This window comes from Trichogramma pretiosum, unplaced genomic scaffold (assembly GCF_000599845.2).
Source record: "Trichogramma pretiosum strain Unisexual culture from Peru unplaced genomic scaffold, Tpre_2.0 scaffold154, whole genome shotgun sequence".
Lineage (NCBI taxonomy): Eukaryota > Metazoa > Arthropoda > Insecta > Hymenoptera > Trichogrammatidae > Trichogramma > Trichogramma pretiosum.
In genome coordinates this window covers 95105-119043 of record NW_019641635.1, presented here as the reverse complement: position 1 = coordinate 119043, position 23939 = coordinate 95105, and the positions used below count along the sequence as shown (strand labels likewise).

At 38.4% G+C, this 23939-nt stretch overlaps 2 protein-coding genes across 2 annotated transcripts in view; both read left to right on the top strand.

Moving 5' to 3' along the window:
* Positions 1-8255, top strand: part of LOC106650449 (cell adhesion molecule 2-like) — a 35491-nt gene extending 27236 nt beyond the window's left edge. Inside the window, exons 5-9 of the mRNA XM_014368438.2 lie at positions 4302-4437; positions 4796-4929; positions 5784-5899; positions 6021-6097; positions 7774-8255. Of these exons, the coding sequence (XP_014223924.1) occupies positions 4302-4437; positions 4796-4929; positions 5784-5899; positions 6021-6097; positions 7774-7856 (546 nt within the window). The 3' untranslated portion in view covers positions 7857-8255. The remainder of the gene's footprint in view (positions 1-4301; positions 4438-4795; positions 4930-5783; positions 5900-6020; positions 6098-7773) is intronic.
* Positions 8256-16966: 8711 nt separating this feature from the next.
* LOC106650282 lies at positions 16967-18998 on the top strand. Its single transcript, XM_014368211.2, has 3 exons — positions 16967-17413; positions 17491-17632; positions 17725-18998. Exons 1-3 carry the CDS (start codon positions 17221-17223, stop codon positions 18941-18943), a joined length of 1554 nt encoding a protein of 517 aa, XP_014223697.2. The 5' UTR covers positions 16967-17220; the 3' UTR covers positions 18944-18998.
* The last annotated feature ends 4941 nt before the right edge of the window (positions 18999-23939 follow it).

Here is a 23939-nt window from a genome sequence, read left to right as displayed (position 1 = left end):
TCTCTTCCACCCCTAGTAGCTTTCTCTCGATTTCACAGTTTCCCAGATGTGTCGAGCTGCCGCGCGGCTGCCTCTCGTGTCTCTTTCCGCGAAAAAGCTTATCAGTTGTGACATACTTGATGTTCGCGAGCTTATACATGTATTATGGCATGAATATACGTATATTTGGAGTATACAACAAGCAGTTTTAAAGCTTGCCAAGTACTTGCCTCAACTCGGCTGCGCACGAGTAGTTTCGCTGCCAACGCTCGACGTAAGTTTTAATTAAGCGCGAGCACTTTCTACTGGATACAAAGTATCCCTTGCCAGTCAATCGGTTGCCATTGTCTTGCTCATCGTTTAAGAATACTTGAGGTCATAATTAATATACTTGATCGCGAGTAAACATCAAGCTTCGATGTTCAATAATTGCAATAATTGCGTTAAAGCGTTTATAATGATTTTAAATTCTAGCTGTTGTTTAAACAATTATGAATGGATTTAAAACAATAATTCTTTTACTGAAGGTAAAGATATTTTATCTTATTATACTTCTATCATTTTATTATATTCTCGTTGAATAATTTTTATTCTGCGCGTGTACTTTCTAGTATAAAAGAGAAGCGCCCTTTTACCTCATTGATATACACGGGCGTCGACTGAACATTTTTTAACGTTCTGAACGGCACGATCATTACGGAATTTATTTCATTGCTCCCGCGCGCGAGAAATGACAATTGAAATCAATCATTCGCCGAGAAAATAACCCATCGTTCGTTATGGCGATGAATCTATGACAGTTGCGCAGTGTATATACACGCGCCCATGCACATCGTATAACGTATCTATAGATAGCAGGGGCTGACAAGCTAACGCGTGTAATGATAGTGGTTAACCGCAGCACAGGAACGCGCTCGCCTATACGGAGGATGCCGATCGAGCGCCAATTAGTCCATCATCTAGTGTGTGTGTGTGTGTGTGTGTGTGTGTGTGTGTGTGTGTGTATGGACGTTCCGTGAGTATACGTTCCCAAACACAAAGTCTGAAGTCGCTTCGTTCTTTGGGATAAATTACGAAATAAATTGAGCAATTCAATTGAGATTCATGGAGGGCAGAAGGGCTTATATAAGCCGCTGCGCGTCCGGCTCGCTATCCTTCATCTTGGGTAAAAAATATTTGCAAATTAATACGCCAGCTTTCGGAGGCTCTCATGCTCAGCTAAGATCGATCAAACCTTCCTTCCGCTCGGGCTACACAGCGAGTGTACAAGCAAACGAGAGAATAATAATCCACCAGCCCCGGCTCTGGCAGAGCTAGCCTCGAGACTCGTTTTTTCTCGATTCTCTCTGTGTGCTACTCTGAACGAGGAAGCTTTTCTCAAAATAGCGGAAGTCGTTGCATTTTCGCCGGCTTGATCGTCCGACCCTTAGGACCGGGGATATATACGCGTATATAAGTGGGCTCTATCTCTCCTTCTCTCTGGACACAATGGTCGGATTCCGCTTCTCTTTCTCTCTCCCTGCCTCCCTCCCACCTCTCTCTCCTCTCTTTCGTTCTCTTCTGCTTACGGCTTCTGGCCTAAAAGCGGAACTCGAGCATATATCTGCATAATTTCTCTACCACGCACGTGATAGCATAAAAAGATTTTCTCGCAAACTACGTGACGTAGCCGCCAGCGGGTCCGGCTGGCTGGCTTAAAACCACTGCTTTAAATTTGTCAGGGATGATAATTTAGTTGACGAGGAGAACAATTTTTCCCGCGGATTTATCGCTCGATTATATCATTGGCTTTATCGCGAACTTTTTATTTAGTGTGACCTGACCCGATTTATTTGAGCAAGGTAAAATTGAAATTTCCAAAGATTGGAGCTTTGATTATACATTTTTTGCCACATTTACTTTTAAACCAATTGGACGTTGGTATAGTGTTTTTGTAATAGTTCCGCAAATGATGAGCAATCAAATGCGTTTAGCTCTTGGTAGAGCAAATCTCGTCAAATAACTTTAATCTGTACAGTGAAAATATTTCTTTTCCAAAGTTACAAGCAGTCACTGCTAACTCCCGATTCAAAATTTTCCGGAATAAATTTAAATAATGATCTATATCTTTACGATTTATACCTATGTGTATTTTAAACTACTAAAGCGCGTTTGTTGAAATACAAACGAACCCAATTGTTTTAACAAATTTCAGCAGGTTTTTCTCAAAAATAATTTTTAGTCCTTAAGTTTAAATGTATTCGATAACTTACACAGATAATCAAGGAAATTAATCAGAAAGCAACGAAGAGAACAAATAGGCGAGAAAAAGGTATCCATGAACAATCGCCGCATTAGTCATTCGAGCGCATGGTGCATACCTATTCAATTGGTCTTAGAATTATAGTTTTGAGCTTGCGAAAACTTGATAATGACTTCAATTATATCAACACGAGCAATTAAAGATAGCACAATTGTACATTGTACAATGTACAATGGGAAAATAAAATACATCAGAGTGCACAGCATACATCGTTCATTTTGGAACTAGACCAGCGTGGTCCGTTATGTTGAAATATGATTTGTTCCATATTCATAGGTGCACAGCAGGCACGTACACACATACACACAGATGAGGCAATCGCCCACTTGCACACACGCGTACGCACAAACAACACGTAGATGAGGCCGATAAACTGAATTTCCTAGATCGGATTCGAACTTTGCTTGATATTTCGATCATGCAATTTGTCTCTCCATTTCATAACTTTGAACCTTCGGGCGACATCCATTTTCATAGATCGGTCGATTTTCTTCTTTTTTTTTGTTGCTGCTCTTTTGTGCTCTTCTCTCATCTTTCTATCTCTTCGCTCTCAACAAACAACAACATCCACCCCGAGCCCTCATTCTCTATTTCTCTCTCTCTCTCTCTCTCTCTCTCTCTCTCTCTCTCTCTCTCTCTCTCTGTTTCACCCTCTCTCGCTTAGACTACTACTAGAGGAAGAGGAAAGCTCTAGTCGATGTCCCCTGACGCTCAAAGTTTTCCGTATGGAGCCCAGCACACACATATACTGCTTATTTCAAGGAATCCTAGAGAGAGATAAACTCTGGGCAAAGGATTAACGATCGAGAGAAACAGAGAGAAGGAGAGCGAGAGCAAGAGAGAGGCAACAAACACATAGTAGCTCTGGCCCTGTCATCCACGTATGCAGGAGGCTATACAAGTGTGGGTTTGTGTGAGTGTGTGTGTTGTATGTAACGTGCCGTACAGCAGCAGCAGCGGCAGCAGCAAAAGTCGCGTGCGCCGACGCGCAAACGCGCGTATTGTTATTTATGGCGTTGTCCGGAGCTAATGTTAAGTAATGATCGTGGGCCGCGCGAGCGAGCGCGAACATGCCAGCGTGAAAAAAAACGCAGCCAACAACGAGTTGGCGCGCTCGATGCCCCGAGAGACCGCCGCGCCGTTGCATGTGTATGACTTGCGGTATGTATGCCTCCAGCTCGTACGCAGCGCTATACGTCACCGGGCAAGATGGTTATATACCTATCTCACGTGCCATTCGCGACGCCGTACGCGTGCGAGCTCGTTTTTTTTTTTTTTACCCGAAATTTCGACGTCAATTTTCCACCGAGCACCCGTGTAGGACGCAGGTGGACGTTTATTTTCTTTTCAAGAAAATATTTGACTTATATTCGGTTGACTTAATGATAAAAATCAATTCCCGCGATTGCAGCTGTTTTGTGAACGTGACGACAGTGGTGGTCGGATCGCATTATAAAAGTATCGAATTTACACGAAAAAATTGCGTTGTTAGAAAGCGACGAGCTGGTTGTCTGGTATAAAGGCAGAAAGACGAGAGATAGAAAAAAAAGCTGATGATTTAACTCAATTTTTCAAATACTTTTATGTGACGTGAAGGAAACAAGCTACACGGCCAAGACACACGAAAATAACTTTTGAGCGAGTTAGTTTCGAAAGTTTAGAAGGGGAAAAATTTATCGGCAAAATTCGCTTATACAGAGGATAAAATTAAAGTTTGACGGTACTGAGGCAGCAGCGCGAAAAAGAAGTAAAAAAAAACGAGAGAGAAGCTTGTCTCGCGCACGTAGCGCTGACCGAGGCTGTTAACCTATACGTTCGTGTCGAGTGGCCAAGACAGCGTATGAAAAGCCCATAGAAATTTACGCGCTCTAGCTGGTCTCGTAAATTGTTGATACGACGACGACGACTACGAAAACGACGATGTATTTCTTATACTTGTCAAATGAATGTTAACGTTGACCAAAGCCACCGTTTGTTGAGCTGACAATTCAAAGGTATCTTTGCTTTTTTCATGTTGCAGCAACACAGATCGAACAACCAAATTCTGCAGCTGCAGAGTGTTGACCTTAATTCCACAGGATATTATATGTGCGAGGTGAACGCCGACAATCCACCCTTCAAAGCCGTAAAGGGGGAAGCTTACATGGAAATTATAGGTATGACAAATCAGTACGCGGATTTAAAGCGAAACTCTACGGCACGGTGTAGAATTTCTTCGTGAATATATTTTGAATGCAGCTGCTAAGAACGGGGCTTTTCATTCCACCGAACAATTCGACTGTATCGCGATAAAAGATTTACACCTCGACCTCGGCGGAAGTACAATCGAGGAGTGGTATATAATATCGGATAAGTTGATAGCCGACGTCCGGCGATTACATTTTTCACGCTCAGCCACGAGTACTTTGCCATTGAAAATCAACGCGACGAGAATACATTTTTCTCTACGCTTGTAACACTTCTTTTAACTCTTATATATTTTTGTGTCTGACTCTCTCCCTCTCTGTTTCGCAGACCCACCGCGAGAAGATCCGAAGATTACCGGTGAAGAGGAGATTTACGCCAGCGGCGATATTCTCGCGCTAAATTGTACTAGCGCTTTTTCTCATCCAGCGGCTCGTTTGCAGTGGTTCATCAACGATTCTCCAGTAAGCCGCTTGCTTGTGTATATACCGAGCTCTCCCATCTTCCTTCTCAACTTCTTTTTTTGCTTTGTTATTTTACTTGTCCTATTAGAATTTTATTTTGTTACTGCGGGATTTTCCTTCTGAGTAATTATTTACACGATGACGCAGATAAAGAGGCTAAAAATCAATGTCTCTCTTGGAGACGCGAACTCGTCGGAACGGCGAGGAAAATATTTTCTCACTTGTCTCGTGCATACTCTTATTATCCTATAGATATAGATATATATTTAAGAGCCGCATGATTTAATGGTATTGAAACCGTCGTTACCAAGACGACGAATAGAGGTAAGGCCGGCACGGGCTTGAGAATATGAATGATTCGATATTTCAAGTGTCGTCTACGTCTGTCTGGTACTCGGTGTCAAACACATCACTAGCCTCTTGATCTCCGCCTCGTACAATACTTTCCAGCGCCAGAGATCCGCCTTTTTGAGCTCATAATTTTTGCATCTGCGCATAAAAGTTGCTGCACGGTGCAGTTATCGCGCCGTAGTCGGATTAATGCAAATCTTCGATTTAATAAATTGTAAAGTTGCTTACGATAGGCGATGCATTGTCTTCTAACTCGTGTGAGCTTGAATTTCAAAACTTTTGAAGATTTGCATTTAATTTCGGGTTCGTGTGGCTTGCATCGATAACGTCTGAGCATGAAAAAACCGACTTAATGCACGAGTAATAACTGCTTTTTCTTTCAAATCGAATTTCAAAGAGGAATTTCGTGTTTTGCCTTTACTCACTTCGAGTCTACCCTCTGTATCGATCGGAAAATTCCAACCCTTTCTTTATTATTAACTTTTGACTGTTCTTGATTTTAGATCGAACCCGATTCCGAAGTACTACATACAACATCGCACGGTCTGCACAGTACTCTATCGAATTTGAGATTGGAGTTGAACCCAGTTCACGTTAGCGAGGGCAAAATTCAAGTCAAGTGAGTATGAGCATTGTATAATAATTCATTATTCTTTTCAAGCTAATTTTTATCTCATTACTTGTAAACTTTGAGCTTGTTACAACGTCGATTAGAAAGAAAAACTTGAACATTGTTTCAGATGTCAATCGACAGTTCGAAGTTCGTTGTTGGTGAAGAAAAAGCCCTATTACGACGTCCGATCGACGGTGATTTACGGTAAATATTATGTCGAGGGCGATTAAGCTTCTCTTTATTGATTAAGTATATCAGGAGCTTATGTAAATTAACCGAAGCATAAAAGTAGATTTTCTCGCTTCGCAAGGATTTATCCGCTGTATTCTCCATCCATCTCTCTCTCATACGTCTATTGTGCGCGATAACAGAGTTATGCATAGGTGCAAATTCATTAAAGATGCAGATGCAAATCAAGCATCTACGTTCTCTGATGAAGCTGTAGCTTGCTCGCGTATGCGGACTTGCTAATACTATTTGATTAATATACCACAATAGCTGACATAGTGTGCTTAAATAAATGTATCATTACATAATTTATATGTGATATATACTATAGGGATCGAGTTACGTTGAAATTATTACGACGACTTTGTTCTCTCGTCTCTGCAGCCAATCCAATATAAAATTTCGCTAGAGAAAATACGGTTTTAGAGGTGGCGGTGCGCGCGCGCACGGATGATGAAAATTATTCGTAGAGCAACAAAATTGCTCTACATTCTTTCCTTTTTTCATCGCGCGGCTTATTCTATTCTCTGCGCCGCGTGGAGAAAATAACTCAATGCTGCTCTCGTGTGCACCGAGTAAAGTCTTTTTCTCGGTACACACGGCTCATTTGCATAATATAACTGCAAGCGAGCACAAATAGCGTGGCACACACAAGTTGGATTTCGGAAAGGCGTGCGTGGTGTGTGTTTGTATGCGTGCGCCAGGAAGAACGAGAAAATCACGCGGCTATTTGCCTCTCTTTAAATGGCGAAGCGCTAATACGTTCCATTCGGATTTGTTCGCGTTTGCTTTATTTTTGCGACTCGTGCGCACGCAGAAGCAGCAGCCGGCAAAACCAGAAGTAATAATACGCATGTATATAGCACATAGCAGTGTGCGCAGGGCACAGGCAGTATCAAAACGAGCTTAATTACACGATGAGAAATGGACGATGGAAAAAGCGATTAGTTTTGCCAGTAGCACTTAGCTAATGCCAATTGGGGTCTCTACTCGCTCGCTGGCACGGCGCGCGGCGCTCCGGCCTTACTGCTCGTTGCTCGGGCTTCCTTCTTTCCCATGCGCCACGCCGTTGCTGCTGCAGTCCAGGTAAAACGATCACTGACCTTCTGTGCCGTGTGCTCGGCTCTGCTCTGGTTTGCTCCGAGCGATGGAGAAACACAGAGGGTCGAGAGCGAGAGAACGAGATTAGCCAGCGGAAACAGGAAAAGCCGCCGAGAAGTAACTTGAAAAGAGAGAGGGAGAGAGAGAAATCAAGAGAGAGAGAGAGAGAGAGAGAGAGAGAGAGAGAGAGGAATAGCTTTTAACGACCTTCGATTTTCTTGTTAGACTAAATCGTTCATGGAACGCCTCTTGCATTTACCCTTTCCCTTGCGCGCGCCAACTCCAGCTCGCAGGCTCGTTATTCTCCTTCTTCTATACCGTTTATGACCTTACCTACACATGCGTATCTTATATGTATGTAATGTGCGTGTTACGTCTGTACGTGTTTGAAAGCAATGCTCAACTGCTTTATTATTTTCTGCTTTTTTTCCGTAATTTTGATTTTCTAAATTGAAGTTGAAATCGGTTTTTCGATTGTACGGCTGATTCGTGGATATTGCCGCTACGATGCAACTCGGATAAAATGAGTTCGTTCCTTCTTGATGTTTCAGTACGAGGCTTCGCGGACGTGACGATACCGTCGGCCGCACTGTTGATCTGTAATCTACTGTTACATCCACTGTTGAGAAAGTAGCTGTTCGTCGTTTCTTCCTTGGGACCATCGTGATCGTCGTCGGTGGCGTCATCGTTAATGCAGCGTCAAATCTTCTTCGAGGTACGTGAAGAGACAATCATCCTTGCGACTTTTTGACTCGGCTTCGCTGCAATGAAAAAAAACGTCACAGGTACTGGACGATACCGATTATACGATAATATGGTCAAGTGTTAATTATTTTTCATTTCTCAAATGTATAATGTACAGTTCACGTCTATATGGCTAAATACGATTGTTAGCGCTGTTTTGACTGGGGATAGATGCAAAAATGTATAAATAAATGACGTTATATTATGTAAAATACCCCGTACGCGCGTGTACGATGTATATTATAATGACGGTTTGAATGGGTGCGCGAGATTCTTGGATATATATATCTATATGGCCGATTCTCTGTGAAATCGAATGGCCAAAAAATTTTTTTTTCTGCAAATATGAAAAACTTGCTGTTCCCGATGTCAGAAATGTCCCCAAATTTTATTAGAATTTTTGGGACCATCTATCACTCTTTTTCAGAGGCCCGAAGTTGGCAATTTTAGGGTTTTTTTAAAATTCATGAAAAATCACAAATATTAAAATAATTCCTGGAATAAAGTAGAATGATTCAAAAGTAAAAGTGCCCAGCAACTTTTTTGTTGGAAATTGTCCAAATTTTCAGAAAAAAAATATGACAAAGTGATTGGAACAATCTAGGTAAATGTAAAGCAAAAAAACTGCAAAAAAAACATAAAACAAGAAATCTACTCGAGTTCGAACCGGACTTTCATTTCCTAAACTATGTAAAAACCTTCCCAAAGATGTCAACTAATGCCTGATAAAGTTTTGTAATGGGCCTTAAAGTTTAACTCAATGTAGACAACAATGTGTGGTGAAAAACGTGCAAAAAAGGTCAAAAATGGGCCTAAAATGCCTAAAATCACCAAAAACAGCCATTTTCAGTCCTTTTTTGCACGTTTTTCGCCATACATTATTGTCTACATTGAGTTAAACTTTAAGACCCATTACAAAACTTTATCAGGCAGTAGTTGACATCTTTGGGAAGCTTTTTACATAGTTTAGGAAATGAAAGTCCGGTTCGAACTCGATTAGATTTCATCATTTTTGTCCACTTGGCAGTTTTTTTGCTTTACACTTACCTAGATTGTTCCAATCACTTTGGCATATTTTTTTTCTGAAAATTTGGACAATTTCCAACAAAAAAGTTGCTGGGCACTTTTACTTTTGAATCATTCTACTTTATTCCAGGAATTATTTTAATATTTGTGATTTTTCATGAATTTCAAAAAAACCCTAAAATGGCCAACTTCGGGCCTCTGAAAAAGAGTGATAGATGGTCCCAAAAATTCTAATAAAATTTGGGGACATTTCTGACATCGGGAACAGCAAGTTTTTCATATTTGCAGAAAAAAAAATTTTTTGGCCATTCGATTTCACAGAGAATCGGCCATATGTAAAGTTATGAGGAGAAAATATGTGGCAGGCTGTGCCTGAAAATTATACATATATATATATATCCTTTCAAGCTGTTGTTTTAGTCTCAATGCTGATAGCGCATTCGGTTTTTAAACGAACTTTTCGATTATCTTGATTGCGGTTAGCACAATGCGATGAGATAATATGATAAGTAAAATAAAATTAAAATTAAAATTAAAAAATTGTTGAAAACTCGATCGGATTCATTTAATCTTCCATAATATACACTTCCATACAATATTAGTACTTCCATTCAGCGCATTTGCAATAAATTTATTACGTTATTGCTATAAGTTAGATGTGTGTGACATATGTAACTACAAGAGTCTCTCCGCTAGAAAATAATTATGCATACCGATTTTTGATTATGAAAAGTAGCACCCGGCTTTAATAATAGTTTTTCAATGCGGTTCATTCTTTCCATCCGCTCCATACAACGACTGACCGCGAATTTCTAATCGTAGCTTTTCTTTCTTATTTCGCGTTTTAATTTCGAGTATTTTTCAAAACCTTTATTAAAACTCAAAACCTAGCTTTGCTGCATAAACTTGATATGTGCACATACAATCAAGTTTTTCATACATAAAGTCAGCTTTCAGCTATATATGTACGTGCAAACATGCGCATGTCAGCCCTAAGGCGTAAGTTTACTAATTATAAGTTTTAATTGCAGAATACGATTGGCAAATATACACGCTATGTGCATCGGAGACCCAATAAATCTCGAGATTAATAATTCTTCTTGGTACGATTAAATGCGAATCCTTGTCAAATTCTATCGCGCGAGACAAATTTCATATTTTCATTATTCTTTGTGTGCCACAGAAGAAATATTTGGTTTTTTCCATTTGCGGAATGAAAAATGTGTTGAAACACGCGCGGCTTGTAACATAATCGGCACATACACGTGAGCATCGAAAAAAAGCAAAACAAACAAAAAGAAACAAAGCTTACGGTTTGGATAACTGGAGCATCTCTCGTGTACGCACACACATGTCCGTATGAATCGCGATGATGTACGCGTGTAAGCCTCTTGCGAATAATAAGGCTTATGTATATCAAGGGAAGAGGAGCCAATCTCACGTGTGCGAAACTTCCGACAACAAAGGCTGAAAAATAAAGAGCGCGAGCGAAGTAAAAAAGCAGTGGCTGGGTGAATACACCGGGTTATACGGTACCCCGGAGAGGCAAAAAAAAACTTGCACCAGAGAGAAAGAACGAGAGAGAGAAAAAGACACGCAGAGTTGCTGCTTACCCTGAGTAAAGGCGAAAAAGCAACGGAGTAGACTACGGAGAGACTCTCGCGCGTGCCATTCAGCAGTAGAAAGTATTTTCCAACCGGACATTAAAACGAAAGAAAGCCTCGAACGTATCGATGTCCAGAAACAAAACATATGAAATTTTTTTAAAAAAGAAAAATGGGATATTGCTAATGGAGTATACGTAAATATAAATATTTAGAGATATGTAAGTTAATAATCACTACAGCTGCAGTGGCAATATAGAGTAAGATGAGTTTGAGTAGTTACGGAAATGTAAAAAATTTTAAATGTATCGAAGGTGCACAGTCATTTATTTCAATGCATTCTGAGTGAATGAGCAAACTTGTGTACATATGAAATCGACGAAGATAAGTTATTGAATTTCATAATGACCCCTGTTCAAAATTAAAAAATACAAATGAAAGTTATTTAATTGATAATAATTTTATACGAGCGTCAAAACGTATAAAGTATTTATTTCCGAGGCTATTATCGGTTCGTTTTAAAATCTAAAATCTAACTTTTGTAATATAAAAATAGCTGTAAAAATAAATATATTTAATACGCGCAATGAAATGAAATGTGGATTTTAAACAACTGATATATTATGAAGAATATGTGAAACAAAGTTTCCATTTCATGAATTATGTACGTTATTAAGATATTGTTTCCACGATACATGAATAAATGTTGTATGGCCTAATGTGTATATAACGCGATTGAATAATAAATTATATTAAAATTAAAAATTTAATGAGCGACTATTATTTCTTGTTGTGTATACCTCTCTGAAAAACCTTTACCGATTTTAATTAATTTATAAATCCTTTATTTTCAAACGTTGACTGCAACCATTTCAGTACTCATTCGATCGTAAACTGGAAAAATCAATTTCGGTAAAACATATATGTATGTATGATGTTTATTTGCCAAATTCACACTTGATTCCACGTGTATCTGCAATAACTGAACATACTTCATAAACTCTACAACTTCCAGTTAAAATTCTTGGGTAAGTATCAAATAAATTAGAGTCTTTTTTAATATTTTTTTAGAGAGAAGATATTAATTATGTGTTTACAAAAGGATATTCACCGCACTTTTATGATATTTTTTTAAAATAAAGCTGGAAGTATATTTTTTCATGAAATTACTCATTCACTGAGAGGAAGTTACATTTCTCGTGGTTCATATTTTAATAAAAGCGAATTAACATATATTTCAAATTAAAACGTCGTATATTGATATTACGCTCTGCAACATTAATATCCAATCGACATTTCGACTTTTTACAAGTGAGAGGATCATATAATCTTACTTTTTTACAATCGAACTTTTTGCTCTCGCACTGGCGAATAATTGGTTTTGCCATCGAGTCACTCAAGTCTTGCGCGCAGTAAGTAACGCGCTATACATAAATTGTCATCAGGTTGAATTTTATGGAAAAATCTCCCTTTTTTGCCTTGCAAACGAAGCTTGCCCCCAGCACTTTTTCTCTTTCCCAGGCAGCACCACTTGTTTGGGATAGGTGAGGAAAAAGGAGTGCCGACGAGAGCTAGAATATTATTGCAGATATTGAAATTGTCGATGATGAATAAAATTAAAGCTAGCGGCACAGGCTACCGTCATAAAATGCAAATGATTTTTTGAACTGAAAACAATTTTTCCATTTCGACGAGCTCGTTTTATTAGAACAATATAAAAAAATGTGAATTATTGTAGAAGGAAATTTTATTACTGTTAGGAAATTCATGTGGCTGAAAAAAACTAGAACGTCTAGGATCTTTCAATAGCGAGAGAAAATCAAGTTATAAATGTACTGGAAATTATGGCTTAGAGTAAAATTTTTTTTCATTATAAAATGTAAATACATAAAAGTGGAATATCCTTCTTGGTCTATTCTCTTGGCCATAATTTGGTTACGTAACATACGTAGCATATGTAACTTGTAGAAGCACATTTATGACCATTAAAGTTGGTACAAGAAATTTAATCGAGCTTATGAATAAAATAAATTTTGCAAGATAGCGGTCTGCCCTCGTTGTTAGTTTAACTCTGGAATTACCTCAAATCTTCAAATCCAACTGAGTGTCGAAAAAGCTCTTCTAACAGTCTGTGGCTTATTAGACATTCATACGGGTTTAAATCAAGTTTTGAGAAAGTAAATTATTCATTGTGCTGATGTCCTTTCGAGCTGGAGACACCAAATCAGCGACAATAGTCTCCCGTGACTTGTTAACGTAAATCATTCAACGACCGTACATGCATCATCGAAGCTTAATCATCGTCCGTATGTATGAAGCCATAAATTCAAACCAACAAACGAACGATTGCACGTGTTAATTCATTGATTCGCTCGAACTTGATAATGACCGTCACACGGACTTGCGAGCATTCGAAATTTCCATTCGATTCTGGTTCGTCAACGAGAAGTTTCTTGAAGCATCCGCGAGATCGATAGAATGCAGATCAGCTCGTAAACTCGGCCCGCAGGATCGTAAACGCATCGTATAATCAATCACATAAACCACGATATACATAAATTCCGGCTTGTTATCGGTCTGTGACCGAAGATTAGTTGCCGACAGCGGCTAAGTTATGTAAGATAGATTTTCGAGAAAGTACGCGTACGGTAGCGAACGTACTGCTGCGCCAACCTATAAACATTGCGCCCGCGCGCGTACGAGTGCAAAAGGTTTACTGGACGCGCATGCGGTCGCTTTATTTTGCTCTGCACACGTACCTATATGTATACATGCACATTCGTTCTCGCCTCGAAACATATACAGAAGAAACAGCTCGAGGGTGCGAGAGAAGGAGAAAGAGAGAGAGAGAGAGAATAGAAGGCATGACCTGTTAATTGCTTGGCATTTAATTACCATAGAAGTTAGCTTGAATATATTTGTGTATATATATATGCGCGCAAGCTCGAGACGCTAGACGCTAAATTAAACAGTGCCCAGGCGCGTTCTCGACTCCATGTGCTACAAGCACGCACATACTTGCGCACATATACTTATATACGTATGCGTTCATATCTCATACGGGGATTTTCACACCGCACGAAAAAATACCGAAGCTGCTACTACTGCCGTCACTGCTACTGCTGCTGCTGTTGCTGCTTCTCGCAAGAGCATTTTTAATTGTGCGCATGCCCTTTTGATGTAGAGGTAGGCTATGAGTGAGTGCGAGAAAAAGCTCCGCTACATATACACGTGTATGCACATGCAAACACACATGCGATTGTGTGTTGTGTGTGTATGTGTCACCCTAGTTTCTTTCATTGCGAACCATAGCCAATTCTTTTGTCTCGAGGGCACTGAGATTCGCAAGAGCGAGAGAGAACGAAACAGAGAGAGAGAGAGAGAGTCAGGCGTGCTCTTGCGCTGCACGTAAGAGGGCTTGAATATCGTCTTCATACAGCCAGCTTCTCGCCGGCCCCTTCTGTAGTACACGCGGGCTTGTCTCTCTCTTTCTCTCCCTCTCTCTCTTTTTCTTTTGCTCGCGCTCGCTCTCTTCTTGAAAGCAATGAGACACTTGCTCCTTTTTCGTTTTTCTTTTATTCTTTATTTAGTTTTTTGCCATTTCTCCGAGCTGTACACTGTTATTGCCAAGCTGCGAAGCAGCCTCCACACTCACTCACTCTGTATGTACTAGTGCTCGACTCGACGTCGACTCGTAGTCGTCCTACTGCTATACTCTTCTAACTTGAGACCTTTTCAGTTAAAGCTAAGTAAATGCTACGTGTTTTCACGGTTTTCTTCACGTTTCACTCCGCATTGGTATACTCATTTAACGCCAAGCTACTTGCGCGCGCCTTCGCGCACCCAGGCTCGGCCGAGGACGCTACAAACCTCTCAAAAGCAAAATCTCGTGACGTCTATGAGTTATTCATGCAACGAAAGAGAGAGAGAGAGAGAGAGTGGGCGCACGCAGCTTTTGCAAAAAACCTTCGGCTCGGTGTGCATCAGCGCAGCATCAGTAGCACCTGCGCGCGGCCGATCGATTGTACGCGTTGCACGTTTTAAAAATTTAAAGGCTTTGTTCATCGAGTCTCGGGGCGAGATAACGAACAGTACTCGCTTGATATAATTAACGCGCAAGGAGAAAAGCTCGAAAGCTTGAAAAAATAATCGAAACGTGGTTGCGAGCATCTCTTTTTTATGTAGAAAAATCTCCTTTTTATTCGTATACTGCGTCGTTGCTCCATAAGTAATTGAAGTAAAATCATCAACAGCAGTTTGCTCAATCCATTAGCCGTGAGCGAGCATTTAATTTAAAAAAGATTTTAAAAAATTCCTTCATAATTCAGAGCGTCTGTCTCGCTCTCTTTCTTGCTCGAACTTGCGCGCCGAGAATTCGCTTCGCTGCGACTTATCTCTGTAAGAGCGATTTTGCGCGCGGAATTTCTTTTTCCCTAATCTCGTGAGAAATTTGCGTGGCAAGATCGGGATTTGCAAAGCCACGCGACGATTGACGCCAAAGGCTACGTACGTGCGTGCCTCACGCGTACACGAGTATTATATATAAGCGCGCGCATGCTACGAAAGCGACGTATACATTGTCGCTCGCGTGCTACAGAGCTGCCGGCTTATAGCTATATATACACGTACATAACGTCGTATACGTATTATAACGCGTGCTCAACTGTGTCTATAATTTTGCCCCCCAGTCGTTATAATATTATGTTATACATTTTTGCCAACGATCAAACTAAACGTCAGGAAGTTTTGGATGTACTCGAAACGAACACTTCCGATTATATCGAGCATCGAGAGCTTCGCATATTATATACACGTATTGTATGTATAGAACGCTCAGGGGTCGGGATATTATCCAAGAGATACACATACGCACGCAGTTCGCGATCACGACGTGCTTAGCAACAATGTATTTATCAAAAAACAAATTCGTTCGAACGCAGATTGATACGCACGTGAAATGCGCGGGCGAGGGCAAATTTTTTTTATTATTTTTCATCGCGGACGCATACGAGCAGGCCACTACTACGGCGCTCGTGCTTCTGCTCCCGATCGGAAAAAGTTATTCAGCTTTATACTCGAGACTATAACGGCTAGTCAATCAAGTAGTTTAATCGAAAAATCCGGGCGCGTTCGATCGTAAAATGCCCATTGAATAAAAGTGTACGGTATCGCGTGGTACTTGATTTGTCTGGTACTCAAAAACATTTCATGTAGCAGCATCGCTCGAAGCGAATCGGCCGTGATCGTAATATTTTCCGCATGCGTCCGACGATCGCACAATGAGCCTCTCTCTTGGCTCTCGAGTCGGGTCGGAGAAGGAAATGTACATTTTACCGAGATTGAGTCGTAAGATATTCTAATTCGCACTTGGCTATTATTTTCATTTATCATGGCTGGACGATTCTTCGGGCCTAATGAAAGCTTTCAATGTCAGATTCGCATGATTGAGTACACAGTGCTACTCCTGTACGTATGAAATATACAAAGACTCGATAATTTTCGACACTCTCCAGACGACAGTCCAATTCATTGCCGCATAAAAGATGGATGAAATAAACAAAAAGTACTTGCAGGGGGATGGGTTGGTGTCCCGAGCATAATGCACGCGTGCGCGCACTTACATACGTAGTGTAACGCGCGGGGCTATTGTGTTGAGCCGATCATCCCCGTCACGAGCAGAGATATATGCAATGTGTATAGTAGCATAGCCGCGCCATTGAGCATAACGCGGCGCATATAGGCGCGTGCTATTATGTCTGCTTGTACACGCGTGAACGTTTGGGAATCATCAATGCGTAACTCCGTGTCCGTGTGTTCGAATACTCGATACGCGGTTGATTCGCTTTTTTTTCTTCGCGTTTTCTTGTGATATAATTCATCGAGTTAACGCGTTCGAGAGTACTTATGGTCGGGCGTTGGCTGATCGCGCGGAAAAAAGTGTACACCGAAGTGGAGTACACTTTTACCGTGTAGAGAAAAATACGTGCCTCTGATTAAATTATTAAACAAGGCATCTCCGTACATTTATATGCTTGCGAGTACCCACGAACGCTCGAAGCTCGCAGCGCATTAACCGATCAATCTTTAGCTAGCTCATCCTCGTTTGTTCTCATCTTTCCGAATAATATGCTTAAAATTTCACCTGGTACGGCTTGAGGTGCGCTATGTTTTCTCGTGAAAGCGCACGTGGCTATGTATATTCATGCTCATGCTGCACGTACACACGCGCGAGATATACGTACATACACACATACATACACACGCGACGCGTATTCGCTATTTCACGATACCTTCGCGCACCCTAGCGGCTGAACTTGCGAGTTAAAAAGAACCGAGTAAAAATTCGAAATAACATGGGAAATAAAAGAAAATAATTTAAAAAAATTATTTAACGAGTTCGGAGCATGAAATTAACAATAAAAAATGAAGCTTCAGAACAATAAATACCTTAGAAAATATAGTTTTCATTTATTATTGTTTTCATTGATTATATTTTAATTAATAAAAATTCAATATACCGCAGAGCGAGCCTTAATAGTATCGTTTTCTGCTAACTGTTCTCACAACGAAGGGAGGGTTACATACGTTTACATCGCATCAAAGGAGAACAGTTGTTAATTAAAAATGAACAGTAAGAAAGTGAAAAAGTATTGTTCTGTGCCAGGTTGTAAAATAACCGACAACAATACAATAGTGCATAGGCTACCCTTAGACCCCGGTATGGCATATAAATGGTCAGTTGCAATCGGAGTTAAAAAACTAACCCCGTGGTTGACAGTTTGTGGTCAACACTTCAACAGTAGTGATTATAAAACTAGTGAGTAATTTTATTTAAATTCATTTCTTCAAAGATTTTGTATTGAATCAAAATGTTACAAAAATGACTTTTTCCAGGTGCTCAAAAAAAATTAAGAAGTACAGCTGTTCCTACCTTAAATCTCCCTGATAAACTTTTGACTGAAGTCAAAAAAGATAAAAATTTAGCTGTCAAACGCCAAAACCGATTAGAAGAAAGGAATGCCAAAAAAATAGTGTTGTAAGCATACATAAACTTTTATATTTATGAATTTTATTTACTGTATTATGAACTGTCTCTTATACTTTGATTTTTGTTTTTATTATTCACAGAGGCAATAGCTTACCAGATAATGTACTTAATCAAGAAAATAATGAACTGAACCAAGACGTACAGTATCCAAACTTATCAGATGATTTAGCAGCAACATATAATGAAAATTTGGAAAATGATAATTTCATAGACAACTTGGAAGTTTGCCCTCTGTTAGCTAATACTACTCAGGACAATCTAGAGGTTCGTCTCCCACTGGTCAATACTACTCAGCATAATATTATGAAGAACACTGAAACTTGTAATAATTGTAAGTGTAATGATAAAAGTGGAGTGACTAATCGAGTGATGAAAATCGATAAGAGTGTGCAAGTGAATTCAAGTTTTCTTTTGGATTATTTGAATACTGATGCCAAACTAAGTGCATTCACTGGATTAACATCTCACAGTCTTCTTACAACATTAGAAACTTGCATAAGGAAATTAAGAGAACATTACCAAAACAAGACACGCATTTCCATCAAAGATAATATAGTTCTAGTGTTCATTAAATTAAAACAAAATATGACTTTCGTTGCACTAAGTGCTTTATTTAAAATATCCAGTGCAGTGTGTAAAAAATATTTTGTTTGGTGTTTACATGAATTACATGCTGTACTAAAAACATTAGTGAGATGGCCTGGAAGGGAAGAAATTTTGCAAAATATGCCAAAATGTTTTAAAAAGTATACAAATACAAGAGTTATATTAGATTGCATGGAAATAAGAATAAAGCAATCCAAGTGTCTAAAGTGTAGAATTCAAACTTATTCTAATTATAAATCATGCCACACAGTGAAAGTAATGTTGGGTGTTACACCATCTGGTATGATTTCATTTGTTAGCAAATGTTATGGAGGTCGAGTGTCTGATAAAATGATATTCAATAAATCACATTTAATGGACAGAATGAAGAGAGGAGTCGATGCAATTATGGTTGACAAAGGCTTCCTAATTGACCGAGAATGTGCTGAAAATGATGTTAAATTAATAAGACCTCCATTTTTGAAAAAGAACCGTCAATTTACTAATGAAGAAGCGAATATGAATGCTGCTGTAGCTGCTGCCAGGGTTCATGTTGAACGCAGGATTCAAAGAATTAGACAATATGATATTTCAACAGGACCTTTGAATACTCAACTAGTTCCATACATTAATCTTATTTTAAAAGTGATATGTGGAATAACCAATTTATATGCACCAATTTTGGCAATGAATAAATTCATAGGACATGATTAATTGTGAAATACTATTTTTATATTCAAATATAATTATATTTTTATTAATAATAAAATATAAGTTACATGCAATGTTTTGGTTCAATTTTGGTTTTTTGTGTCAATTTATTAATTAGTTTAAAATAATTTAGTTTCTAATACAGGAAGTAGGTACTTGAAATAGGCGTCTTTCAATGAATTCAACATATTTTCAACAAATTTTTGATCATATCCAATTTCAATTACTGCAATTGAATGATCAAACGAGGAATACACAATAAAATGACACTTTGGACAATTTAAGAGCAGCATCCCTAGTTGTACTTGTCCATAATATTTATGCTGCTCTTTCAGTGCTATGTTATCATTCTGCTGGTAAGTAAACTGAGCGTTTAATAATACATCATCAGCAGAATTAGTTTTACCTTCTTTAGGGCACTTTACTTCCAATAAAATGTTTTCGGATCTCACAATACCATCAGCACTGTATCCAAGCCATGGTACATTTGGGTGAACGATCAGGCCACATCTGTCAACAGTGACTTCCAACAACTCAGCATATAAATCTAATGCTTTTCCCTCATTTCTTAAACCATATAAAGTGTCACTCGTTCCTCTGAAAGTTGGAAAGAAAACTTTCTCTACCTTTTTTACCCAATCTGGAGTTTTGTTAGAGCAGTAAGTGAATAACTCATAGCACACACTGCCAGTTATCCTGCATCTTCTTGCATTTTTCCACAAATTATTTGTTTGATTTATAGTTTTCATGTACAGCTCAACAGCGTTTGACAAACTAATTTTAACATTTCTTAAGTAGAACTCAGTAAAATTAGTATCATTTTTGTCCTTAATCCAGTCTAAATGACTTGTGTTATCAAATAAACTGCGAATGAAAGATAATTGTAATCTATTTCTTTCGTTAACATTAGTAGTCACAGGAAGAGTTTCTTTCGTATTCCTTCTTTTGGAAACATGAATTGCAGCTTCCCCATTTGGCCTCTCTGTACATATTTAGCTTTAATTTAATGTATTCATTTTTATAATTTTTTAAAATTGTATGCATTACCTGCTATTAGCGTTTCAAAAAAAAAATCTTTCAATGGCTGTTTTACTTCAATGACCTTGGCATCTACACGTTGAAAATGGCAGTACGATTCGATCGGTATTATTTCGTCATAGGGTAGTTTTAATTTTTTTTTATATTTGCCCCATTTCTGTTTCACATCGGTGCAACTAATGTATTGTAAATTTTTCGTTCTTTCACTGTAAATAAATATAATATAAATATTAATATCCGTAAGTAGTAAATCAATAATTTTAAAATTGGTGATATAAATAAAATTATTAATAAGCGTATTTATTCAACAATATTTACCGATTGATTTTCATGAGAGTTGCGAAAATATGTTTACACTTGTCACCTTGGCCAGCAGGACACTCACAGTAGACACTTATTTTTTTTTCATTTTTTTCCATAGAAATTGTTATATTTACTTGATAGGGGGGGTCATTAATTTTAGACGTTTGCACTACAAATGCAACAATTTTAATCAAGTTTTCCGTTTTTGTTTCAAAGCCACACAATAAAATGTGGCCAGCTAACAATACGGCTTCACCCTCATCAAGAGGTCGAAGTGCATCGCCTAAAATATTATATATATCGACCATGTCGATTTCCAAATTTGGACTATTATTTTCCATATTATAGCTTAAAAAATATATACGGTTTACAACAACAGGTACGAGCTAGTATCAATACTGAGCTAGAATCAATAATGAACGTTTTCTCGTTGTTTTTTACATTGAGATAAACAAAAGAGTTGCGCTCGCTGTGAATCGGCTATGTTCGACACATTTCATAATTCAATCATTTGAATTTGACGAAACTTTATAATGAAAACTTTTTTTAAAAAAATTCATTATTAGTAGAAGCTTCATTTTTTATTATGAAACATAAGCTATTAACTTATTAAATATTTATAAAGAAGATTCTTTGCAAATATCCCATGTTAAAATACGTAAACACTCGTTTCTTTTTTATTTCAGAGCTTATCGCTAGGCGGCGCCATAGTATCGTGAAATAGCGAATACTGTTCAATATGCTAGTTTATTTGCAGAATAGAATATATTGTTTGTTAGTGTTCCATATTTTTCTCCTTCTTTTTCTTATTTGACTGTATCTATCAATATCATAAATTATAATTTGTGTCAACAATAAAAGTACAAGATCCATAGAGTGTGTAGGGATTATGGCGTGTAGGAAAACCCATCCATCAGCCAAACTTTTTCTTTTTTTTTTCCAAATTCTACCTATTTACTCTTTTTTCATATTATATATAATAATAAGTTTCATATAGGAATTACTCATAATGTCCATAAGTTTGAATTTTAAGAAATAAAAATAATTATTTTAATAATGCTCAAATTTAGTATATAAAATCAATAAATCAAATAATTTTAAATAATAATGCGATTCTAAATTAGTTCTACTATAATATTTAAATGCTCATATATCTTTTTTTTCAATTTGTTTTCTACTGGCATGTCTGGTCGCAGTGCTTGGTCAGCTTTGAGTTTTCTTAGATGCGCTTGAAATTGGATACCCAGAGTGGTAGTGTGCCCGGTCGTGTTGACGGACTATCTCCGTTATTAATAATTGTCAGATCTTCTCCTGTATATAAACATAAAAAAAAAATTATATACTTAATTATATTAATAATAATAATTTAAAAATGAAACCAAATATTTCAGGTCGATTGCTTAAATTAAGTTTTGAATTTAAAATAATAAATTTTATACTCCCACCTAATTTTCCAATTTACTTTCAGATTTTAATATCTTTTTTTTTCTTTTATATAAAGCCAATCGATACCCAAAATAAAGGTTTCTTTTGTTTTTATTTAGGTTTTAATTTTTATTCATTCATTTATTAATTTTTTCTTAAAAAAGAATTTTGATACTATAGGTGTTTTTCCAAGTTTCATGTCCTGTTTCTGGTGCCGATTCTTTCCAAATTGAATTCAACACTGCCGCTATTAATGCTCTGCTGTAGATTTCTCCTGCTACCATGTGTAGTTCTTCCTGGAATTAGTCTAAAAAAGTTTAGTATACGGAGCCCTGAGAGCGCGATCACTAATATGGTGAGGACAGCACCCCCGATTATAATAATATTATACGCGTAATCCCAGGCTGTATAATTCGCTACCGTGTTATCGCTTAGCGATGTATAAGTAGTTAATTGTTTTGCTGATATAATAATATCGTTTAGTTTTTGTCCATCCGCAAGATCATTGTAAATACCCTTAAAATTATTGTTAATTTGATTGTTTAATTTTTGGGTTAGATTTTGTATAAATAATGGGGTCATTGTTAGTTGTGTCATATTTATTCCCGTGTAGGTAAATATTGATAAATTTGTTGACGATGAGTATTCCAATGATGCTTCGAGTAGTGAAAATCCGTGAAGGAACGGGGAGCGGGGTATATAGGATACTTGCTTTGCCCGTTACTCTCCTCTAGGTGTTATGCCGTCGAATCGATAAATGATGTTGCACTCGGTTTTTTAATAATAAAAATACTAACAATTTAATATTTGAAAAACTTAGATATATACAAAAAAATAACGAAATCTTAATGTGACAATCGATGCCATAGGATCGATAAATTATCGCCTGCTCTGAGCGCGTATCTTTTTCCAACTGTACCTTAGCACGAGCCAAGATGTTGCCAACGGCACATACGCGATCTTACCGCTGAGAGTGCGCGATTGACGAAGTTTTACATTCAAATACAAAACGAACATACACGAGCGAACATACCGCCCGCCTTGCTTGATCACAGCAAACAAATTAATTATAACAATTCAATAATGTAAAAAAAATAAACATTCATAAAATTAACGTAACATCAAGAAGTAAATTTACAAAAAAGAACAAACGTTTTGTCTATGGGGTCTGTTTTCATTGTTTCTTTTTTCTCCGCTCATACTCTTCATACTCTTCATTCGCTCTAGCGTCCACTGGAAGCTTGATGAGCTTGACGACCGGTCTCACAAATGTAGAAGTGGCGGTACGAACGGTTACCACTCGCACTCGACCATCAGCACCAGGGCTTGAATTCATGATTATTCCGATTGGCCATCTGGCAGGAGGTGAAAGGTCGTCCTTGATAATCACCAAATCTCCCTTTTCGAGATTTTCTTGTGGGTGAAACCATTTATTGCGTAATTGAAGTTGATGCATAACTTCCTTCCTCCAACGATTCCAAAATGCATCTCGCATGTGGCTCAATAACTGCCATCGATCCCGATAGCTTTGCTTGTCCGACACGTCATACTTTTCGGGGATGGACAAATAGTCAGTACCAGTCAAAAAATGTGCCGGAGTAAGTGCGACTAAATCCTCGGGTTGTGTACTGATACGACACAACGGACGTGAATTTAAACAAGCTTCNTTACGACGTGGTGTATAAGCCATAACTCATTCATTTGCTCTGGCTGTATACGTAAGTTATCCATCGCGTTTTTAGACTCGCGCACTACGTCCAGTAGTCCACGTATCTCTTCCAATGACCGTTTTTGCATGGCAGGGCACGCGATGATATGCGACATGTGAGAAAACAGTAGAGCTTTTTTATTATCATACCGATCTTGTAGTGCTTGCCAGGAGTTTGCGTAGTTCTCTGCGGTGATCTGGACGTTTTTCAACCGATTTGCTGCGTCACCCGTCAACGAACGTAACAGATATTGTAGCTTTAAAATTGGCGGGATACTGGGCACATCATGAACCAACGCTGTAAACATATCCTTGAAAGTTTCCCACTCGAGTTGCTGCCCCGAGAACTGTGGAAGGTTTATGGGTGGTAACGGATTTCGATACGCTGGCATCTCCATGCTAATTTGCGCGTATTGCTCGTCGGCTTGGAGCGATGACACATTTCGCCCGGGGTAGATTGCGTCCAATATCTCCGTCTTGTAGACGGTGTACGCTGTATTCGTCTCTGAAAATACATCCGTCTTG